This window comes from Lactuca sativa, chromosome 4, assembly GCF_002870075.4.
Source record: "Lactuca sativa cultivar Salinas chromosome 4, Lsat_Salinas_v11, whole genome shotgun sequence".
Lineage (NCBI taxonomy): Eukaryota > Viridiplantae > Streptophyta > Magnoliopsida > Asterales > Asteraceae > Lactuca > Lactuca sativa.
In genome coordinates, this window is record NC_056626.2 from 70,191,291 (window position 1) to 70,215,643 (window position 24,353).

A 24,353-nucleotide genomic window follows, 5' to 3' on the forward strand; every position below is an offset into this window, starting at 1 on the left:
TAGGAGAAATTTGTCCTTCTGTATTTAAAGACAAAACAATGCTCATTCGTATAAAAAATAAATAAATAAATAAAACAAATTTGTTTATGATATTCTTGCGATATACCTTGTTTTTTGATTGATTATTTTAATTCAATTTATAAAAAAAAAAAATAACTTTTTTTCCTTTCATTTTTTTTTGATAAAAAAATACTAGATAGTCTACTCATAGTTAAAACATAATGTTTAGTTGTTTACGTGTTCTTTTTGTTCGCAATTCTTCAAACTATAAACTTTAACTCAAATGAGATTTTATTAAGAGGGTTTGAAAACTACTTAAATATTTGAAGGGTGTTTTGGTCCTTTAGCATAATTAAATATTTGAAGGGTATTTTGGTCCATCACATCAGAAATTCAAATTTCGTTTGGATTCCAATTCCCTCAAATTTCATCCTTACCCTTCTAAAAAGCCCTTAATTTCACAAGTACAATTTTGAAAGACAATGTAACAACATTATAAAATATTTAGTTATGTACACATAATTTCCTCTCCTATATAAAATAATTTCAAAATCAAAATAACAGGACTCATTTGTATATCTAACATTCCTAACCCTCAACTACAAACAAACCCTACAAATTAAAACCATAAAAAAAAAAAAAAAAAAAAAAAAAAAAAAAAAAAAATTAAAAAAAAAATTAAAACATCAAACAACACAAATTTGAATCATACTCTACCCCAAAAATTGCCTTGATGAAAAACAGATCAAAATCATCATCAAACACAGGTTTAAAATGCAAAAAAATGAAAAAAAAAAAAAAGGAGCATCAATCTAAAACATATATGACTAACGAAAAAGCCTTGGCACCGATCTTTTTGGAATCTTTCCTTCAAGTTTTAACCTTCTGTACGCTTCCCGAATGTGACACGGCCTTATTGGCCCCGTCTCCTTTCTCTCTGTCATCACTACCCTCGCTGCAATATCACAAATTAAAATTCCTTCAATTTTTATTTACAATCGTTAACGACGACAAGGGCAATCACGTCATTTGCACAAAAGATTGTAACTTTTGTCTCGTTGACATCAGTCTCAATCCTTGTCCAATGCATGTCAAACACAGTATACAGTGTACCTGTCTCAACAAGTTCACCAACAAAAATCTTTGCTATCCCGGATACGACAATAGTCATTGGCATTGAAATCTTGGCACTTCCAGTAATGCTGGCTAATAACTACATAAAGAAGGATTATTAGGCTTCATTCGTTCATTTACTCATTTTTTCAAGTAGAGAGAAAAAGAGAAATACCCTCTTCATGTTTGATTTCTGAAATCCAGATCTTCTGAAAGATTCATACCTACTCATTTGTTCCTCAGTGAACTGAGATAATATTGATCTGGAACATGTAGATAAAATTATAATATTATTTTTGATGTTAAAAGTAGTTTTTGAAGGGCATATGTAAACTTACTGCATCTTGGCCATTTTGTCGGGGTCTCCTGTAGATGGGAATTTTCCAAGTTCAACATCCATGTTTTCCTCTTCTTCTTCCTCATCATCTTCTTTGTTCTTCTGATTGGTTGGGATGGCTGCTGAAGTTGAGGCCAATCTGACTCTTGATTTTGGTTGGTTTAAAGGATGAATACTGTTTTCCAAATCATCTCTTTGCGAGTTGATATTTGGTTTTGATGATAAAGTTTGAGCCATAATCTCATCATGAGTGTCGGGGGAATCAGGAAGGGATTCATCTAGTTCCTCAAACGCTACTTCAAATGGATCTTTTGATTGCTTCATGAGACCTTGTAGAACAAATTTTACAAATGGTATCCTTCAAGATTTAGCGAATGAGTTGCTTTTGTAACCATTGAATGACACTATGCTTGAAAAAACAAATGAACTTTGAAAAGTATTGAATAAAGAGGTGCATTCTGTGCTTAATTTAAGCATTAAAACAGGCAAAATTTAGGCAAAAACGTTTTGTTTTTGCAATCAGAGACGTTTCTGTGATACTAACAGTCAAGATTCATAGCTTGAAAATCATTTTAGTAAGATTTAAGTAATGTGAAAATACTGACCAAATATATAACCGAGAACTCCTTGCTTTTTGTTCCCTATCGAAAACGAAGAAACCTACAATGGCGATTGATAAAGTTTCCACCAGCTCTCTTTATCCTCACTCGCGACCAAAAATCCGAAAACCTAAAAATATGCATTGACAATTAAGCGTGATCGAACCAGTGATTCTTCATAGATTCCATTTCCACATTGAAATAAGAGTATTATCCAACGCTAAATGCATGGTATTTCCATATAAGATGTGCGACGTTTACCTTCATTCGATTCTGACGCTTTCACAGTGCGAATTTCAAGAATTTCAAACGCACAAATAGGGTCGCCGGCGCCAAAGCCCTTCCAGCTCTGGCAGCGTCTAGGGATGCCAGGAAATCAGGAATAACAAAACGGACAATCGAATTGAATGTTTATAAGAAACGGAGTTACAAAATTAGTCCCTCAATTATACATGAACATGCAGTTTTAGTCCAATACGAGTCGTTGATTTCGCCTCTTCTAGATGCACGGATTCGTTTTGGGTCTAATAAGAAATTTTACCAAATTCGTCCCTCGATTATACATTTTGTTGTCTAGGGTCATTTATTTTACATTTTGAATAATATGCCCATCAAAGTACTTCGTTTCCACAAAATCGGCTATTACCAGGATTGTTATCAAATCCATGAAAGCGCTTTTGGATCTAATAATTTTGAATTGTAATTGTAACTATATAATAAATATAGAGTTGATAAAATGCTGAATTTTTCTATGTAGTTTCTTGCATCTAGTTTCATATTGGCTTTTACAAATAGTAGTTGATTTATCATTCCTATGGTAACAAACCTTACCATTATAGTAATATATAGAACAAATGATAAAGTGTGGCAATGAAATCTTTTAGCACCGAGACTTGATGACACCATTAAACAGTCATACAATTTGGCATTCTCTTAATCAATTAAATTTATCACACAACTTGTCTTTTGGTGTAGCTACATTTTTCATTTACTAAAATTTGAATTTACATGATCATGGTGTTTAAATTATGTGACGGACATCATAAAACATATAATAATTGTCCTATGTATTGTGTTATCGTACATGTTTTTTTTAATAGAAAATTGTATTTAGTAATTACTCTAAGGAGTTATCCTCCTTTTTGGCACACCTCTTCTTACTAGATCCATTTGCAATATGTTATTATGAAATTAATCACTTTAAGAGTATCGTGTTGTGTTAGAGGTCGATTCATTCATCTAAGATATAAAAATATTATAATTAAGTTCGACGGAGAGGATCATATTTGTTATCATTTCTTTTTCATTGTAGGCGATAAGGTATTATCTTTGACTCTTGACTTTGAGGTGGATTTTGTCCTCTTGTTTCACCTATAAAGACAACAAATTTACAATTTTTATAACTTTTTTTCATGGGATTTGACAAAAAATTTCTTTGAACAAAATGGAACGAACGTTGCAGATATATTGTGCAGTGACGTCGAAAGAAGGATTGTATTATGAAAAACTAAACAATGGCTTAGGGCCCTCAATTTCAAAGTTTATTCTATTATATATATATATATATATATATATATATATATATATATATATATATATATATATATATATACACACACACACACATATTTTTGAGGATATAAAGACAAGTTGAAGCTTGACTTGGTGGTAAAAACACTAGTTTATAAAACTAAAGGTCTCAAGTTCAAAACCCTTTGCTTACTTAAAGGGCCTCAATTTTTGGTTTGCTTAGAGCCTCTAAATTAGTTGAACCGCCCTGACCTTGATGAGGAAGATGTGTTGAGATTCTGGAAGAAGGTGTTAATTCACAATTATGTTCCAAAGAAGGCTGCAAGGAAGTTCCAAATGGGGATCTTAGCTGATGAAGTCCATGAGTTTAGAGCTTAGTTTTATCTAATTTTATATTGTTGGGTGGAAGCGTAAAATTATTTTAATTATTCAGGTTTGTACGTTAATATAGTTATAGAAATTGTTTCAACTTAAAAGTTTATGTCTATGTGCTTGTTCTACGAGGATACGTGAAAAAATTGTTTGATCTGGCTTTAAACTAAGTAATATTTTTTCTGAAAAACATGTGATAAATGGTTTGTTTGGTTTTTGTAATCACATTTTGACATGACTGGAGATAATGATCATCAAATATTTTGAGATTTAACAATGAAATGGTTTTGATTATTATATATATATATATATATATATATATATATATATATATATATATATATATATATATATATATAGGGAAAAGGAAACATACATTACAACCCCACCTAAGTTTAGGTACTAAAACTCTTGAAAATACATTGTTTTACTATATAAAGATTACGGTTAATGGATTCACGATTAATACTTCAAGATGTAAACTCAAGATCGACACAATAAGGTTTATGGTTTAGGGTTTAGGTTTATGTTTAGGGTTTAGGGTTTAGGGTTAAGGTTTAGGGTTTAAGGTTTAGGGTTAGGGTTTAGGGTTTAGGGTTTAGTGTTTAGATTTAGGGTTTAGCTTTAGTGTTTAGGGTTTAAATTTAGGGTTTAGGTTTAGGTTTAGGGTTTAGTAATGTTCACTTGGATGAAGTAATAAACGATAATTGAGGAAGGAAAACGGAGATGATAAAACGATAATGAAAGAAAGAAATGTTATGGAGAATGATATATTTACCAAGTGAAACCAAACCGGGTATATTTAGCATGTTAAAACGACATATTTTAGAGGTTTAGTACCTAAGCTTAGGTGTGGCTGTAATGTATATTCTCTATCCTCATATATATATATATATATATATATATATATATATATATATATATATATATATATATATATATATATATATATATATATATATATATATATATATATATATATATATATATATAGGAAGAGAGATATGTTCAACTATTTTAACTAAGTATTGTGTGGATGTAGGAATGATTGTGAATCATTCATTCCAAAAGGATAATTTGATAATGTTAGCTATAATTATTTATGGTAATTATTAAATGGATTAATAACCCCTAAAATGGAAAATCAATTTTAAATCCCCAATCGTTCATGTTTATTAACCCTACCTGCTGAAGAAGATAAGTGCGCTTGAGCTTGCCCTTTTGCCGACCAAACTTAAACGAATTTAGGGCTCTTTCCAACCCATTTTTTGTTTGATTGGGAAAAAGGGAAAAGGCACACAACGAGGCGATGAAAGATACACGAAGGAAAGCACGAGGCAGAATCATTGGGGAAAAAGGAATTTGATCCTCGCCTGATCGAGAAGGAGAACCACGGTTGAGAACGGCCGCAAGGTCTATTAATGGTCCAGTGGCCGAATTCGTCAGTGGCCAAATTCACAAGGAGGGGCGAGCAACACAAGAGGTCGTCGCCTCTTGTCTTTCATCGGGAAGAGAAATTGCTGTCTCTCGGTGTTTGGAGGAGGACGACGATAGGATTGTAAGAAAGATTTCCACACCTTTTGTAGCTCCATGCCTGAATTCAACGTCGTGGGTTCATGTAATGACTTGTTATGCTTGTCTGATTCGCTTTACGGTGAACCCGTTTACGTTTTCAACCCGTTTTCTCGGGATTATTTGTAGCTTAGGAAGTCCAAGCAGTTTCAAGAATAGGTCGAAGAAACTGAGGCAAATTAAACATTTTTTTCACCTGAATCGCATGTGAAATTCTTCCTCCATCTATTCGAATTTCTAAAATCTAAATGATAACAACTTTTATTTTAAATTCATTGTCAATTTGGCATTTTTCTGGTATCAGTTTTCTCGCATGAAGCTGCAATTGACTTCGTAATTTGCTATTCCTCTTACATATTTAGGTGGTCAAAATTTGGGCTAAATTGTGTTAATGAGAATTGCTCAATTCAACAAAGTTTTCAATGCCTATTAGGTGTTCGATGAAATGCTTGATAGGTGTTTTTGACCAATGGTTGCTCAACGACCATATACATGGACTGCTATTTCTATGTCGATGATGTGGGGGTATTTGACATCAGTAGCTTTAATTTTTGTTGCATATGGTGAAATTTATGAAGGTGAAGATGACCTTCTTTAACCTTTTCTTGCTGGACTTAGGTAAGGTATTTTATTAATTGGGTTCTTTGAACAATCATGACTAATTTTCTATAATATTTGCTCAATTTATTATTGTTGATTTCGATTGGTTTAATTGGTTTTAGTTATGCGAAGAAGTGCACGACAAGTGTCTATTCATGTATCATAGTTTTCGACATGCCTAGCTTAAAGAATGGCCATGAAATAAATTTATGTTACTTCATCTCACGAAAATTGAGTATGTAATTGTGGTGTTGATTTGTAACTTACAGGTAAACCAATGAAGAATCACATGAAAAGAAAATATATGCAATATTCTTTCAGAATCAATATTTTAGCATATTCTTTTAGAATGAGGAAGATCAATAATTACATTGTAGAAGATTTCGAATCAAGTCGATTATTTGGACCATTGAAAAAGAACAAGCGTATCTGTTCAAGAATCATATATTTGAGAATGATATTTTTTAAGAATTTTATGCATTTTAATGATATTCTGTTAGAATATGTATAATTATATTAAAATGTATCAGATTAATAGTCTGTAAGAATATTTATGAACTTGTAATTAAGTTCGGATGTATATGAATATGTAAGAATGTTGTTATTATTCAACTGCATGTTTAAGAATTTTGACAAAACAATCTCATAGAACATCATTATAACAAAATAAAATTCTAACAAAATCATAATTGAATTAATTAAAAAAATATGAATTCAAAATTAAGATAATAAAAAATCCCTTAAATTTTGAAAATTCAATTTTTAAATTTGTGTTTCCTAATTTAAAAGTAATGGAAATATACAATTTTACCCTTCTTTTATATAGATGGTATTATTCTATTTTTGTTTTTAATTTAATAATATGGATAAATGATTTTCTTAAAATAACTAAAATGATAGGTCAACAATCATTCCTACATCCACACAATAATTAGTTGGAATACAATAACCTAAGTCTATATATATAGGGTTAAGTTCAAATGAGAACACTATTTAATATAAGAAAGTGACAACACTACTTTATGTTACTATTCTACTATGAATTTAATATGCATTGTATTGTAGTAATTATAATATGAATATATTCAATTTTATATTGCTATTCTACTATAAAATATATATATATATATATATAGTGATTTAGTAAATTCTAATGTGAATGTTAAATATGTGATTGTTCATATATTCGGTAATGAATAATGTCATAAAGGTGTACATACAAAATTTTAATGTGAATATTAATGTGTGGTTGTTCGTATATTTGTTGATGAATAATGTCATATCGTTGTATACACACAATTCTGTAGTTGTTTAGATTATGATGACATGTGCGGAATTAGAAAGATCTAGTGAATCATCATGTAAAATCAAGAACACAAGGAGTAAATAAATCTTTGTAAGCTCTTATTAGATCTAGAAAGATTATACAAATGGGTTTTGTATACAATTTCTCTCTCTAGTCTAACACTCCAAATGGACTCTTACATAATGGGAGTCACTCACTTCCTATTTATAGGAAAAGACTCAACCCATTTACACATACAAAGAGGAAAGCCTAAAACATTACATCCAAGCATGACTTTGCACCCTAACATTCTCCCCCTCAAAGTTAGGATTGGATGTCCGGCTTTAATTTCCAACGAGCTAGCGCGATCAAGACCAAACTCCCCCTCGAAGTAACACCGGTCTTCAAATCCGCAAATGAATATTTGATAAACCCAAGAAGCTTCGAATACCCATCATTCTCCCCCTTTTTATAATCAAAAAATGATTATAAAACCCACTAAGGATGAGAAGCGCCTGAGGAATAGACTTCACAATACTCCCCCTTGATGTGTACCAAAAATGAATCACCAAAAATCTTGCACGGAAAAACAATCACGAAAAAGCCATAAAAATTTTCAATTTATGAAAAATTTTGACTTTTTGGGTGAAAGTTGCAAGATTTTTCAAAATCCGGGTAGAAATTGTCACTTTCTGAAACTTGCAGGGACCCGTTGCGCCAAAAATAGTCAAATATGCGAAACTCTAGCCCATTTGTGAAACTGGGCATAAAGCCTAAATTCGCACAAACTGTAGGGACCAAAACTGAAAATTCTGCATTTTTTCAGCTTTTATTACCCATATGCGAAGTTGGGTCAATTTTGCCATTTCGTGAAAAGATCAGGGACCAATTTTGAAACTATTTGCTTTCTTCTTCCCCAATTCACTTATACAGTCAATTACTTCGCATTTTTAGATTCTTCGCACGTTTGTGAACATGGATGCGAACTAACTATTTTGATCTCATATGCGAACCGTTCTTGACCTCAAATGCGAACTCGCACAAATTAATCACAAAATTTTTATTATTCGCATTTCATTCACAATCCAAACACAAGCAATCAATTTTTCATTTTCCTGTAAACATCTTCGCATTTCGTTCTTCAGCTTTATACATCATAGATCAACAATGGAACTTGCGAACTCACACAACCAACCATATCATCAACAACTAACAACATTATCCAACATCGATTCCCAAATCTTTGAAGAAATCGACCCATCTAATCTTCTAAATCCAAACACATAGATGCTTCGTACATTCACCCCAAATTCTTTCCAAATCAAAATTATCAACAACAAACAACCTTCGCTTGTTCATTCACGAATCGTGAATCCAGTAACAAACGATTCCAAAATCTTCGTCCTTTGTATTTCAGTGATCAACCCAAATCATCAATCACCTTTCGCTTTTAATCCAAAACTTCCCAGTCTTCGTAAATCAACATCACTGAAAATCGATTCCCAAATCTTCGTTTTTCAGTCAACAACACAAATCAAGAGATTGTTTCCTCAAAATCAATCCATAACCCAAACTTTCGAAATAGACAAACACCAAATCATCAATTTCTCAAAATCGGCACCAAATACGATTGATTTTCATCCAAAACAGTCGACGACTCCAAAAGCGAATTCCAATATATAAACAAACATCGATTTCTAGCTACTTATTAGTGAATTCAAGCAAATCATCCCGTTATCAAGCATCGAATAACAACTGAAGTCATCCCATTCTTCATCCCATCTTCATCTGTTCTTCAGTTCATTATCAATTAACCATTGAAACATACTCAATCCGACATCAAACCTTCGAATCCAAAATCAAACTCTATCATCTATTTCCAAACTAACGAACATAGACACCAATCTTTCGAAATCAACATCACAACCAACCATTCCTCAGTTAAATAACCTTCGATCCTATAGATAAAACTTCCAAAATCTTCATTCGATTTGAAATTCCTTTACTGTCGAAAACTCAAATCGACTGTCGACTTCATACAATCGACATTTGATAATCCGATTTCAATTTATTTCACAGCAAAGGCTGTTTAACCTTCAAACCAATCGACGACATCAATAATCTCGATTTCAAACCTTCAATATTGACTATACGACTTTCAATTCCCTGAATCGACAATTTGAAAGTCTAATTTTGACTTTTTTTTGGATACTCGATTGACTAATATTGATTAAAATCGGCATCGATGTTTGATTGTTAAGAAATGACGAGAAGGAATTATACATGAGATTGAACAATTATCGAGAATCAAGAGTATTTGGTCTCCAGATGAGATACATGAATAGTGTCTGAATTTGTTGTATTGGGCTCAATGAACAGTAACAAGTCACATGAATGGACCAAAATATGAATTGTTGAACAATACATATTGATTTAGTAGCTTTGGGTTCGAACATACACAAATGAACAATAATGGATTATTATTTTGGGCTCAAACATTTGGATTAATGAACAGTGAACAATTTTTAGAAAATGACTTTTATTTTGTGATTTGATCTAAAAAAAATAATTGGATCAAACAAAGGGGTTAAAACGAATTTCGATCCAATGAGACAAATCGATCAAAAACGAAGAACGCAAAACACGAATCGAATTCATGGACGTTTTGGAATCCATTTGAGAATTTGAGATACCTTTTTGACGAATCGAGTTCCGTTTTCAACAAATGAATCGAATTTAGAAGATCTTGGTTCTTTTGTTGGAATGAGAAAATCTCCAATTTGAACATTGTATCACCTACTATGTGAGATGTACAACTTGTTCTTCGTGTTCTTCGTGTTCTTCGTGTTCTTCATCAAACCAAGAACATCTTCAAAAGAACCTCCAACACTTTTGGGTTTTGACTTCAAATTCAATTCAACACTTGGAGATTGTTGCTTTGGAACCCAATTTCGCCTCACGGATTTCGGCTTCACAACGTTTGACGATTTTTGTGAGTAAACCCGCTTATTTTTGTGATTAATCTTCTTCTTCTTTTTCTTTCTCATCTTTTTGCATCTTGAAGACTTGACTCCATGAACAAACCCACTTTCAACAACATGAACATTTTGAGTTTGAATCAAATCTTTTGGAGTTTGATATTTGTGAATTTCTTGAATCACCAGCTTCCGATAAGGAATCATTCCTTCAAACGAATCACAAGAACACAAAATATCATCGGTTTGAACTCCAATTGAGCAAAAAACTTTTTCATCTTGAGAATCAACTTGAACTCCTTTTTCTTGAACATCAAGAACATCACATTGAACTCCATTGTTTTGAACTTCTTTTCCTTGAACATCATGAACACGATGAACATCATCAAGAACATGTTCTTGAGCTTCACGACAATTTGCATAATATTCAAGTCTATTTCTTCCCGCTTTACAATTAGCAAGAAGAATTCCTTTTATGACTTCACCATTCCTCTTATTTCTTCGTCTTTCTTGATATGTTGTAATCAATCGATCAAACAAATCTTTGTTTTGATAAATTGGATAACCAATGAAATCTCCCTTTCCATCCCTTTCTCCATTTGACATAAGTGTATCTTCACTTTGCAATCCAACAGTCAATTGATAAAGAATGCATTCAAAAGAAGTGTATACGCATAGAAAACTTTCATTCCGAACCAACCATTGCTCCATAATTGCTTCTTTTCTTTTGAATCAAATGTTATGAACTTGAGTTTTCTAGAGAGAGAAAGTGTGAATCAAGGAGATCTCTAGAGAGAGAAAGTGAATATGAACCAAATTCTAGTGAGAGAAAGTGGTACAAACAAGTATTCTAGAGAGAGAAAGTCGAATTATGGATCAAATCAAGGAAAAATTCGACTTCAAGAACACAAAAACACTCTAAAACACGAAGATGAATGAACAATAAGAATCACCAAATCAAAAATAGCCATCAAGGATCAATTCTTGATGAAAATCAAGAACACCCGCTCTGATACCAATTGTAGTTGTTTAGATTATGATGGCATGTGCGGAATTAGAAAGATCTAGTGAATCATCATGTAAAATCAAGAACACAAGGAGTAAATAAATCTTTGTAAGCTCTTATTAGATCTAGAAAGATTATAGAAATGGGTCTTGTATATAATTTCTCTCTCTAGTCTTACACTCCAAATGGATTCTTACATAATGGGAGTCACTCACTTCCTATTTATAGGAAAAGACTCAACCCATTTACACATACAAAAAGGAAAGCCTAAAACATTACATCCAAGCATGACTTTGCACCCTAACAAATTCATAGTAGAATAGTAACATAAAGTAGTGTTCTCACGTTCTCACATTAAATAGTGTTCTCATTTGAACTTAACCCATATATATATATATATATATATATATATATATATATATATATATATATATATATAGAAATTTAGAAGATAATGATGTCGAATTCACAAGATTATGCACTTCTTGTAACATGGTATTTTTGTCGTTGTCAATAAATTACATTTTATTCACTAGTAATTTTCTACCTACCAAACAATATAAATTAATGAGTTGTTCCATATAGTAGAGTAACCAAATATGATTATGGATAATGATCAATTCCATTACCTTGTGATTCCATTCATTACGTTGTCAGTTTATTCTATTAAACCAAAAACGCCTAAGTTTTAGGGGTTTTAATATAATTTTTATCGATTATCGTTTTTCTTTTGCACAATACCTTGTTAATGTTAGTTTTATCCATCATTGATGTAAATGAGATTTATAGGATACTGTAGAGTTTAGTTTAAGCTCCATTTAGTTTATGAGGTATGTAGTGCATGCTCTTTATGTTACACCCGCCAAACCAAGTGGCAGAGATCGACCCAAATGCAACAGAAGGGCGCCAAAATGGCAAAAGGATTTTAAGATGGGATAAGTTTGGTTGTTTAAACTATTGATAAGTATTATGTTTTGTTTGGTTGGATAAAATTGAGTTGTTTTCCTGTTGGACTATTTAAACGATTGCATGAATGAAGTTTATTAAGTTTTAGCCAGATATTTCTCTCGTTCCTTCTTGTTTTCTTAGGGAGCCTGCACTCGCTTGAAGTAGTGCCAATCTTGTTCATTAAGCGTGTAACAATTGGTGCTTTCATTGAGTTTCACCATGGATGAAGCAACAATCCAACTATTATTGAAGGAGCAATTAGATGGATTCACCATCCATATCGTAAGGCTCACTACCGGACTCCAAGCTACCAAGGCATTGGTTGCCAACAAATCTCCTAAGGATTCTGGATCCAGTGGTGAAAACAGCACCAATATTCCCCGCTCTATGATGTTCCAAAGTTCAATGGTGACGACCTTGAGCGTTGGATCTTTGCTATCCTTGAGTATTTTGAACTTCACACCACCGCTCCAGATCAAAAACCACGCATCACGGGTTCAATCTTGAGGGTGACGCTATAGAATGGTACAGGTGGATGTCCCGGAATAAATTGATTACCACGTGGGAGGATTTTCTTACCAACCTTCATGTTCTATTCGGATCGTCTCGCTTCGAGGACCCCCAAGGAGCTCTATCAAAATTGCTGCAACTTACCACGATGGCTCAATACTAAAGAGATTTCGAGAAGTTGATGAACCGGGTAACAAATATTCCTGAAACCCTACTTATTTCCTTCTATATTTATGGGCTCAAACCTGCTATTCAACGGGAACTTTTGGCCTCCAAACCCCCACCTTAGGTGAAGCATTTAACGTGGCTAGAATCACAGAACCCCAATTTGAGGACCAATGGATCGTCACACCTGTGGGTCGTCCTCCTTCCACCAATACACCAGTCATATCTATCCCAAGAGTCACCTTCACTCGTCCAGACCAAACCAAATCGCCTCTACTACTGTCACCTAACACCGCCAAACCTATAACCACAAAGCCCGTCGACACCACCCACAACACGAAACCACTTGCAATTAAGTGGATCACGCCAATAGAATGACAGGAGCATATGGACAAGGGTTTATGCTTTAATTGCGACAACAAGTAGGTGAAGGGGCATAAGTGCCTATACAAATTTTTATTGCTCATGAAGGGGGAGGATGATGATGATCATGATCCGGGTCCAATTATCACCGAATTAGAGGACGAAGTGGTGGAAAATGCTGACATATTGCTGCTTAATTCCCTTATTGGCCACGTTCACTTCAACTATGGGGCCAAATTGGTTCTGACAAGGTACATGTTCTAACTGACAATGGAAGTACTCATAATTTCATACAACTTGACACTGTCAAAAATATGAATCTACCCACGAAAAACACCAGACCATTCAAGGTGTACATTGGCAGTGGGGAGTTTTTGATGTGTGAAAACATATGCACGGCTATTCCTCTACACATGCAATGGTTGGACATGAAAATCGATCTGTATGTTTTGCCTATGAAAGGGGCAGGAATTCTTCTGGGGTACAATGGTTATAGAAATTGGGGTGCGTAACACATGATTATACGTTGCAAACTATGGAGTTTTCGGTTGATAGTAAAGCATATATACCCAAGGGGGAGGAGTCACTTTGGATGAAACTATTACTCTCCACCATATGCACGCCTTGTTGGAGCCGGATGAATTTTGTAGGGTTTATAATGTGCACGATGGTTCATTAGAAAACGGGTCTCCCATGGTTGTGGGTCCATCAGCACCGGAGATCGCCAATCTCCTCACTGATTTCGCTACTCTATTCGAGGTACCGGATTCCCTTCCAACCCATCAGATGATAGATCATCGAATTCATCTGTTTCTAAATACGATCCCGATCAATGTCCGTCCGTATTGATACCCGCACTACCAAAATGAATAGATGGAGAAATTGGTACAAGAAATGCCGAGTCAAGGGATTATACGATTCATCCATAGCCCATTCTCATCATCGATTTTGCTAGTAAAAAAGAAGGATGGTAGCTTCCGGTTCTGTGTTGATTACTAAGCCCTAAATGTTGTCACTATTAAAGACAAGTTTCCCGTTCCAACTGCGAATGAGATGTTTAATGAACTTGGAGGAGTAGGAATTTTTATTAAACTCGATTTACGGGTAGCGTACCACCAGATACGTGTGCATGACCGAGACGTTTATAAGACCGCCTTCCAGACACATGATGGGCACTATGATTTTTGGTCATGCCCTTTGGGCTCACGAATGCTCCATCCACGTTTCAAGCAACCATGAACAATCTCTTCTCGCCCTACCTTTGCAAAATTGTTATTGTTTTCTTTGATGACATATTGGTTTATAGTACCAATTTGCCTTCTCACATTGAGCACTTGAGATGCGTATTCCAGTGTGTGTAGGAATAGCAATTCTTTATTAAGCAATCTAAGTGCGTTTTCGGAGCTGCGACCTTGGAGTAATTGGGCCATATATGGAGATTATGGTGAAACACCATGGTTTTCCTAAGCGTATTATGTCGGATCGGGACCCGATCTTCGTCAACAAGTTCTGAAAGCAACTATTCACTTTTAGTGGAACTCAAATTAATTATAGCACCGCTTGCCACCCGCGGACTAACGGGCAAACGAAGGTGGTTAATCATGGTTTAGAGCAATATTTGCGGGCTATGGTGTCAGATAAACCTTAGCAGTGGGCTCGCTTGTTGTCTCGGGCCGAATTATGTTTAACTCCACCTACCACAGAAGCATCAAGATGTCGTATTATCAAGCTCTATATGACAACTTGTTGGAATAGTGTCTAAGGCTGCAACTATATTAGGCAAGTATTTGACCCGGTTGTGCATGGTCCTTTTGGGTTGCCTTCACCATAGCAACTTGACAGGATGATTTATAATAAGAGAAGAAATATTATTAATATATTATGAGAATAATATAAGGAATAATAATATTATTATTTGATTAATATAAGTCATAAATTAATTAGGAATTAATTTGGTGACTTAAAGAGATTAATTGAATAAAGGGGCATAAACTGTCAATTATATGATAGTTGTACTTTGGGCTATAATCTCTTAAGGATAAGGGGTGGACGAATTTAGGGTTTAGAAGAGCCTAGAATTCGTCCAAGGGCTTATCATAAAGGGATTGGATTGCTTAGGGCCTAAGTTATCCAATTAGGGTTTTAAGGGTGAAACCCTAGGAGCCTTACAAGTATAAATAGACCCAAGGGGGTTAATGAAATCGACACTCTTGCCTTTGGAAGAACCCTGGCAGATTTCTAGCTCCCTCCCCTCTCTCTCTAATCATCCTCTTGCTAAGTTGGTGTTTGTAAGCCATTAGAGGAGTGACAATTATGACTCTAAAGCTCCAAGGACAAGAAGATTCAAGCAAGTGATCCAAGGTAATCTTCCAAATCTGATTTCTTATGTTATTATACTAGAATTATCATTAGAAGTCTTGGATTCCATGCATTTTCAATTAGAGAAACCTAGATCCAAGCATTAGGGTTTGTATGTGCACATAGGAATGTTCATATGGCTAAAACCCATCAGTGGTATCAGAGCCTTGATTGGTTTCTATTGAATTGATGCATTGGTTGCTTGTTTGTTACTTGCAAAATTCGAATTTTGTCACTTTGCCCGATGAACTCGGCGAGTTCCATAGTGGACTCGGCGAGTAGGCCTTAACTCGGCGAGTCCATTGTGGTACTCGGCGAGTTCGAGCGTCAGAAAGAGCTAATATCGGGATTTCTTGCTGTTTATCTTTTGGATACTTACCTTAATCTTAATAGGTCAATTTAAATCCGATTTTAAGATATATTTGAGTATATTCTTGACCAAATTGAAGATATTTATCAATTAATTGAATATTAATTTCCTTATGTGATAATTGATTAATTATTTTAATTAAATTGGTAAATTGTTTTTCAAGAAATAATTAAATAAATCAAATATGGATAATTATGTGATTAAATGTTAATTTAGATTATTTGTTATTTGATCCCCTATGTTTTGAAAATTTTAAAACTTGCCCTCAAGTTTTGAAATTTATGTTTTGTGATTAAAAGTTTAATTTAGAAAATTTAAATTTCAAACCCTAGAATTTTACAAGTTTAAAATTCAACCTTATACTAATATAATATTACAAGATTAATATATATATATATATATATATATATATATATATATATATATGTATAATTAAAAATGCTAGTCTTATCGTTAGTAGGCCTCATTCACGAAGCCGGTCTATAAGGTGGGTATAAGGTTGCGGCCTATAAAATGGCGCTTAATGGGTGTACACTCACACCCACCGCTTGCTTGATCGGTGGAGGGTCGTTAGCTGAACAGGTAGGATAGGGCAACCTTATCTCCTCATTAAAAGTATAATATGAAATACAAAGTAACTACATGTTTTTCAAAATTCCCAATCCTAGTTACTTTAGGAAAAGTGAATTGATGCAATCCTATGAAATTACACTTTGCACCCTTGCTAAGAAGTTAGTGGAGCGTGTGTGGTTTACCGGCACACTAATTGGTTCTAATCAAAGGTGGAAAAGGATGATTCATTGTTTATCATAGTTCGATGGAGCGTGTGTGGTTTACCGGCACATCGAATAGGTGATTGTTACAATGAAGGCACCATGTGAATTTGCATGGTAATTCACACCCACTTTGTGATCCTCGGTATCCCAGTCACAAACGAGAGGGGCATATCGAGATTTAAACATGCCATTGAAAAGTTCAATGAATCTCATCAAAACCTAGGAATTCTCAATACATTTAGAACTTAAAGTTAGGTTTTCATGGTGGAGAATTAGTGAATCGTCATTCACTTACCTTCAATTTGTTTGCATGTTAGATTACGACATCCCTTTTCTAATATGTAAATATTGTTGTTGGATCCTAGCCCTAATTTTTCTTATTGGGTGATAATTAGGGACTCGAATTTTAATCTATCTTTGTCCTTTCTATTTGTAGATGTCAAACGCGAACAACGCTGCTGCTAGCTCGTTCACATTGATGAGCCTTTGCCAAAAGGTGACTTTCGATGGGACGAACATTAGCGAATGGATAAGATACATTCGCACAATTGCTCGCTACGAGGACAAGGAGTATGTCCTCGATGAGAAGCTCGAGAAGATCAACCCAGAAATCGCTACTCCAGCAGAAATGACTGCTTTTGAGACTCATGAACGTGATGCAACGAATGTTCATTGCATCATGATAGCCACAATGAATGCTGAATTCCAAAAGTCCTACGAGGACATGTATCCGTACGAAATGCACCAAGACTTATTGGAGAGATACCATCAAAATGCGAGGCAGGAACGTTACGAGATCTTCACTAGCATGATCTCTGCCAAAATGGGTCATGGAGAATCTCTAACCGTGCACCTGCAAAAGATGCAAAGGTATGTCGATCGTCTGCGCAAGTTGAATGTTGACTTTGGGGAAGACTTGGCAATCGACATGGTGCTTCACTCCTTGCCTCCATGTTACAACCAATTTAGGATGACCTACCACATGAACAAGGAAGAGGTCACCCTAAGTAAGCTCCAAGGTCTCCTTAGGGTTGCTGAGAGCAACCTCAAGGACAAGTCTGTTGCACCCACTCCCAATCCACCCGCTGCTCCTGTTTTGGCCATTGGGCAAGGAAGAGGCAAGAAGAGGAAGGCTCCGTCTAAGAGCCACCGCAAGGGAAAGTCCCGAGATGGTTCCTCTTCTAGTGGGACCAAAGTTGATCCCGCTAAGCCTAACCCTAACCCAAAGGAGGCAGAGTGTCACCATTGCCACAAAATAGGGCATTAGAAGAGAAGCTGCCCAGACTACCTGCAAGCCATCAGGGAAGGAAAGATCAAGCCGTCTTTCGCAGGTATATACACAATTAAATCTAATGATTCATCTCATGCTATTTCTTGGGTCCTCGATACCGGGTGTGGTTACCACATTTGCTCTGAATTGCAGGGACTAAGAAGAAATATGGATGTGGAGCATGGAAGAATAAATCTAATCATGGGGAACAGAAGATCATCGCCTGTGACCAAGATTGGAGTGTATTCTCTAGTGATTAGGAATGGTTTATGTTTAGATTTGAATAATTGTTGCTATTCGCCAGAAATGGCAAGAAACATCATTTCATTTCATGGTTTGTTTAGACAAGGATTTAGATTTTCTTTTAATAATGAGAATGGTTCTATTTGTGCTTATCTAAATGGTGTCTTATATTTTGAAGCAATACCATGTAATGGAATTTATGAAACTGTTATGATTGTAGATAACCTAGGAAATGATGTTTTATGCATGGATTCTTCCAATAGTATGGATAAAGCATCCTTGTGGCATTGTCGTCTTGGACATGTCAACAAGAAGTGCATAGCCCAACTCCAAAAGGATGGAGTGTTGGAGTCATTCGACCTTAGGGAAGATGACACATGCGAGTCTTGTTTGCTTGGAAGGATGACCAAGTCACCCTTCACTAGTACATGTGAAAGGGGTAAGGGTCTATTGGACCTCATACATACCGATGTATGTGGACCGTTTAGATCAACCACAAAGGATGGGAACCGCTTCTATGTAACTTTTACCGATGACTATAGTAGATATGAGTATATCTACTTAATCAAGCAAAAGTAAAAAACGTTTGAAAAGTTCAAAGAGTTCAAGAATGAAGTGGAGAATCAATTGGGCAAGAAAATCAAGATGCTTCGATCCGATCGAGGAGGAGAGTACCTAAGTCTTGAATTCCACGACTATCTCAAGGAGTGTGGAATAGTTTCACAATTGACGCCACCTAGGACACCACAGTTGAATGGTGTGGCAGAAAGGCGTAATCGAACCTTGTTAGACATGGTCCGCTCTATGATGAGTCGTGCTTCACTACCTATCTCATTCTGGGGGTATGCCTTAGAGACTGCTGCCCATATCCTTAACCGAGTCCCTACTAAGAAGGTTGCCAAAACACCTCACGAAATGTGGACATGGAAGGCTCCCTCGTTATCACATATCAAGGTTTGGGGTTGTGAGGCTTTCCTAAGACGAGATACTCACGACAAGCTCGAACCTCGTAGTGAGGGATGTATTTTCATCGGCTACCCTCATAAATCCTTTGGATATCTCTTCTATAGACCGAAGGACAATGTTGTCTTTGTTGCGAGGAGAGGATTTTTCCGAGAGCGAGAACTCATAAGCCAAGGAGACAGTGGGAGGAAAATCGAGCTTGAAGAGATTCAAGAGTCGATTGATGAAGGAACCTCTACCGCTGGCACTCAACCCGAGGAGGAAACTTCGGTTGAACCGATTGACGGGTCCTTACCTCTTAGATGTTCCGAAAGAGTTAGAGTTCAACCCCAGTTTTATGGTTTTCATATTACTACTGAAGGGGACACGTATATTAGTGATGGTACACTAATAAATCTAGATGAACCTAATAGCTATAAGGAAACCATGGCAGGCCCGGAGTCTGCGAAATGGAAAGAGGCAATGGACAGCGAGATCCAATCCATGCATGATAACCAAGTTTAGAATTTGGTTGATAATGTGCCCGGACGTAAGACCATTGGGTGCAAATGGATATTTAAGAAGAAGACCGACGTGGATGGAAACGTACACACATATAAGGCGCGATTGGTTGCGAAGGGCTTTACTCAAACTCCCGGAGTTGACTATGATGAGACCTTCTCACCAGTTGCGAAGATAAAATCTATTAGAGTGATGCTAGCAATTGCCGCATTTCATGATTATGAGATTTGGCAAATGGATTTCAAGACCGCTTTCCTTAATGGGAAGTTGGCCGAGGATGTTTACATGGCTCAGCCAGAGGGTTTTGTTGATCCGAAGCATCCGAATAGAGTGTGTAAGCTTAAGAAGTCCATTTATGGAATTAAGCAAGCGTCTCGCAGATGGAATCTTTGCTTCGATGAGAAAGTCAAAGAGTTTGGATTTGTATGAAGCGAAGATGAATCATGTGTATATGTCAAAGCCAGTGGGAGTATAGTAAGCTTCCTCGTTTTGTATGTCGACGACATACTACTCATAGGAAACGACGTCCCGACTCTGCAGGAGGTTAAGTCCTGGCTCGGGAAGTGCTTCGCTATGAAGGACCTCGGAGAGGCTTCCTATATTCTGAGAATAAGGATAGTGAGAGAACGAAGTAAGAGACTAATAGGACTTAGTCAGAACACTTACTTAGAGAAGGTACTAAAACGTTTTAGTATGGAAAACTCGAAGAAGGGAGAATTACCGATACAAAGTAATGCCAAGTTGAGTAAGACTCAAAGTCCGAGTACCGAAGCTGAAATAGCAGAAATGAGTTGAGTACCATACGCTTCCGCAGTTGGCTCAATCATGTATGCTATGACTTGTACTCGCCCTGATGTAGCCTTTGCTTTGAGCATGGTTAGCAGATATCAAGGGAACCCTGGCAGAGCCCATTGGATTGCGGTGAAGAATATCCTTAAGTACCTTCAGAGGACCAAAGAATGGTTTTTAGTCCTCGGAGGGAGTGATGACTTGAAGGTGTGAGGGTATAGTGACGCTAGTTTTCAGACCGACAGGGACAACTACCGTTCGCAGTCGGGCTGGGTCTTTACCCTGAATGCAGGACCAGTAACTTGGAAAAGTTCCAAGCAGGAAACCGTAGCTGATTCAACGTGTGGATCAGAGTACATTGCAGCGAGCGAAGTGTCGAAAGAGGCAGTATGGTTGAAGAACTTCATCGGTGATCTTGGAGTTGTACCTGCCATAAAGGAGCCCATGGAGATTTTCTGTGATAATGAAGGAACAATTGCCTTGACCAAGGAACCAAGGGATCATGGTAGATCTCGACATATTGACAGAAAATATCACTTTATTAGACATCGTGTAGAAGAAGGACAACTCGTGGTTAAGAGGATATCATAGAAGATAACCCAACAGATCCGCTTACGAAGGGACTGAGCAGGGTTAAGCACTTGCAGCATGCTAGGAGTATTGGGCTGGAGGATGATATTAGTATAGATTAGATAGTATTAGAAACGTGTAATAGATAAATGTAATTAACATTTGATGATTAAATAAAAGAGTATTATTTATGAGTAATGTTACTGTCTTATGTTAATTGTTTAAGTATTGTTTCACTTTGCATGTTTTGACTTCCAGAATAATTGAGTTTATTAAGAATAATCGAATTATTCAAATTGTCCACAATCGTTCATATGTTGGAAGTAGGTATGAATGAAGATTGTCATGAATTGGTGTGTAGATTGTCTAAATGGTATTAGACATAGCAGAAGTTTGCTGCAACGTTCATGAGTGCTTATGAACTAGTTTTGAGCATTGGAACAAACCCGCGCTTGCTGGAATCACCTTATGGAATGTGATAAAAAGGGTGATCGCAAGACGATAATATCATATGGTCTTAAAACCTAGATATATGTTTTGTTATTTGTTAATTGGTTGTTCATTGATAATGCGAAACCGCATCAGTAACTTGATGTTATAAAACGCATTGTTGTGTATAGTTGATTAATGAATAAGTAAATGCATATAAGTCGAAGTTTATCTGTTACTTTTATCCTAAGAGGGTAAAAGCGAAATCTCTGCCGCTCGATGATTTGATTTGACTTATGTGCCGGGCCTGGTCAAAACTAAATTGATGTGTTCGATTAAGTTCTATGTCGAATAAATCTGAGATCGAGAAACCAAATGCTAGACAATTGGTTCCATATAAATGTCTGCATGATATCTAAATAGAGGACTATACGATCCCTTATCTAAAGGACAAGATTGATAAGATCAGAGTTTGACAGCGTCTTTGAGAGCTACGATTGCTAATCGGATTATACTTGTATGTATAGTTACTAGACTTATCCAAGTGGGAGACTGTTGGAATAGTGTCTTAGGCTGCAACTATATTCGGCAAGTATTTGACCCAGTTGTGCATGGTCCTTTTGGGTTGCCTTCACCATAGCAACTTGACAGGATGATTTATAATGAGAGAATAAATATTATTAATATATTATGAGAATAATATAAGGAATAATAATATTATTATTTGATTAATATAAGTCATAAATTAATTAGGAATTAATTTGGTGACCTAAGAGATTAGTTGAATAAAGGGGCATAAACTGTCAATTGTATGCTAGTTGTACTTTGGGCTATAATCTCTTAAGGATAAGGGGTGGACGAATTTAGGGTTTAGAAGAGCCTAGAATTCGTCCAAGGGCTTATCATAAAGGGATTGGATTGCTTAGGGCCTAAGTTATCCAATTAGGGTTTTAAGGGTGAAACCCTAGGAGCCTTACAAGTATAAATAGACCCAAGGGGTTAATAAAATCGGCACTCTGGCCTTTGGAAGAACCCTGGCCGATTTCTAGCTCCCTCCCCTCTCTCTCTAATCATCCTCTTGCTAAGTTGGTGTTTGTAAGCCATTAGAGGAGTGACAATTGTGACTCTAAAGCTCCAAGGACAAGAAGATTCAATCAAGTGATCCAAGGTAATCTTCCAAATTTGATTTCTTATGTTATTATACTAGAATTATCATTAGAAGTCTTGGATTCCATGCATGTTCAATTAGAGAAACCTAGATCCAAGCATTATGGTTTGTATGTGCACATAAGAATGTTCATATGGCTAAAACCCATCACAAGTTACCTCCCTCATCAATTCCCTACCCGGCTGGTGCCATGTGTCTTCACGTATAGATCACAAAATTCGGGTTTTTTACCCGTTGTGCTCTCTACGTAAAAGAAAAAGTATAATTGATGTAGTCAGTGTTAAAACAAAACAAGAATAATAAAATTTACAATTATGATAACAACCAAGTTACAACGGTACTCAACATATCCTATGCTACCAGTTGTATGCCTTGATGTCCTCCTATTGGAATCAGGGGTGTTCCGATTCTTCTGAGCAGCTTCTGACAACTTTGACCATTTCTCTGTGCTCTAATGTTGTTAAAAGAAATATATAGTTAATAATACAATAGGTAATAAAAAATCAAAAAAACAAAATAATAATGTATTGTATCTTTTACATCACACAAACATGGTCACACAGACTCTGGTATCATATCGGGACGGTGTTTATACATCTCAGGAAAGTATTTACTATAACCTTTTTTAATGGGTAGCCCATCACGCCGTGCCATGTTGGCAGATAACTTCCTCAAATTCCTCATCCTATCCCTATATCTATCCTTGAGGACATTGTTGAATGCTATATATATATATCGCATCATTCTCTGTTGTGTACCACCTATATTTTGTTTGTGAAAAGTAATAAAGTATAGTTAAAAATACAAAGTAAAAAGAAATGAGTTTACGATACAAGAATAAATATTTAATATACTACCCTAAAACGAGCAAACATCTATCTATGAGTCTTTTCCGTGATGCTCTTATATGTAGGCCACACATCATCCATACTTTGCCAAAAGAGATCCATAATTGTGTTGTGGATTAAATGATCATCAAACCTACAAAAAACTTATATAAGTATAATTACAACATCAAAAATTAAAGCTTTAAAAGATGAAAACACTAACTTATCCCTGTTCTTGTGGATAATGGACAACGATGAGTCATCAAAATCACGGACATTTGAGTCATGACTGCCCGAAATACCTCTAGAAGCGGAGCCATATGGCGTCAGTGGCGTGTGTGGCACGACTGATGTATTTGGCGCGACCAACTTTGTGTCTCCATCCTAAAAAAATAATCCTGAAACCCATCACCACCATGGGTTCTCAAAAGCATAGGTGAGGTCCCACAACCCCTTTGTGGATGTGAGGGTTGGGACCCATAGCTTGTCTGTGTAAGTGGAGGCTAGGGCCAATAGCCTATCTGTGAGGGGTGGGGTTGATGGCTCATTTATTGGGGTTGGAGCTGGGACACATAGCCCATCTGTTGAGCCTGGCGAATAAGCTCAACCAAATCTATTAGAGGACCATCCATGTCGGTTTTCTGAGTAATGACACCTTGACTGATGGAACCTGCAACTCCTCTCATCATAGGCATGTCAATCGGTGTGAACAAC

At 35.9% G+C, this 24,353-nt stretch overlaps 1 protein-coding gene and 1 long non-coding RNA gene across 5 annotated transcripts; one reads left to right on the plus strand and one right to left on the minus strand.

Moving 5' to 3' along the window:
* Positions 1-700: 700 nt before the first annotated feature.
* Positions 701-2,433, minus strand: LOC111896018 (transcription initiation factor TFIID subunit 11). 2 transcript variants are annotated; one of them, XM_023892050.3, is made up of 6 exons: positions 2,311-2,433; positions 2,056-2,179; positions 1,452-1,779; positions 1,289-1,376; positions 1,114-1,213; positions 701-955 (listed from the first exon to the last, which is right to left on the minus strand). In XM_023892050.3, the coding sequence occupies exons 3-6, from the start codon at positions 1,772-1,774 to the stop codon at positions 828-830; spliced, it is 639 nt and encodes a 212-aa protein (XP_023747818.1). In that variant the 5' UTR covers positions 1,775-1,779; positions 2,056-2,179; positions 2,311-2,433; the 3' UTR covers positions 701-827. The 2 variants fall into 2 exon arrangements, with proteins under 2 accessions (XP_023747818.1, XP_042757783.1); XM_042901849.2 differs by having other exon boundaries at positions 1,452-1,808.
* A 2,578-nt stretch (positions 2,434-5,011) lies between these two features.
* Positions 5,012-6,735, plus strand: LOC122197305 (uncharacterized). 3 transcript variants are annotated; one of them, XR_008231571.1, is made up of 2 exons: positions 5,012-6,146; positions 6,393-6,735. It is a non-coding gene; the product is annotated as an uncharacterized LOC122197305 (long non-coding RNA). The 3 variants fall into 3 exon arrangements; XR_008231569.1 differs by having other exon boundaries at positions 5,012-6,141; positions 6,246-6,735; XR_008231570.1 differs by having other exon boundaries at positions 5,012-6,141.
* The last annotated feature ends 17,618 nt before the right edge of the window (positions 6,736-24,353 follow it).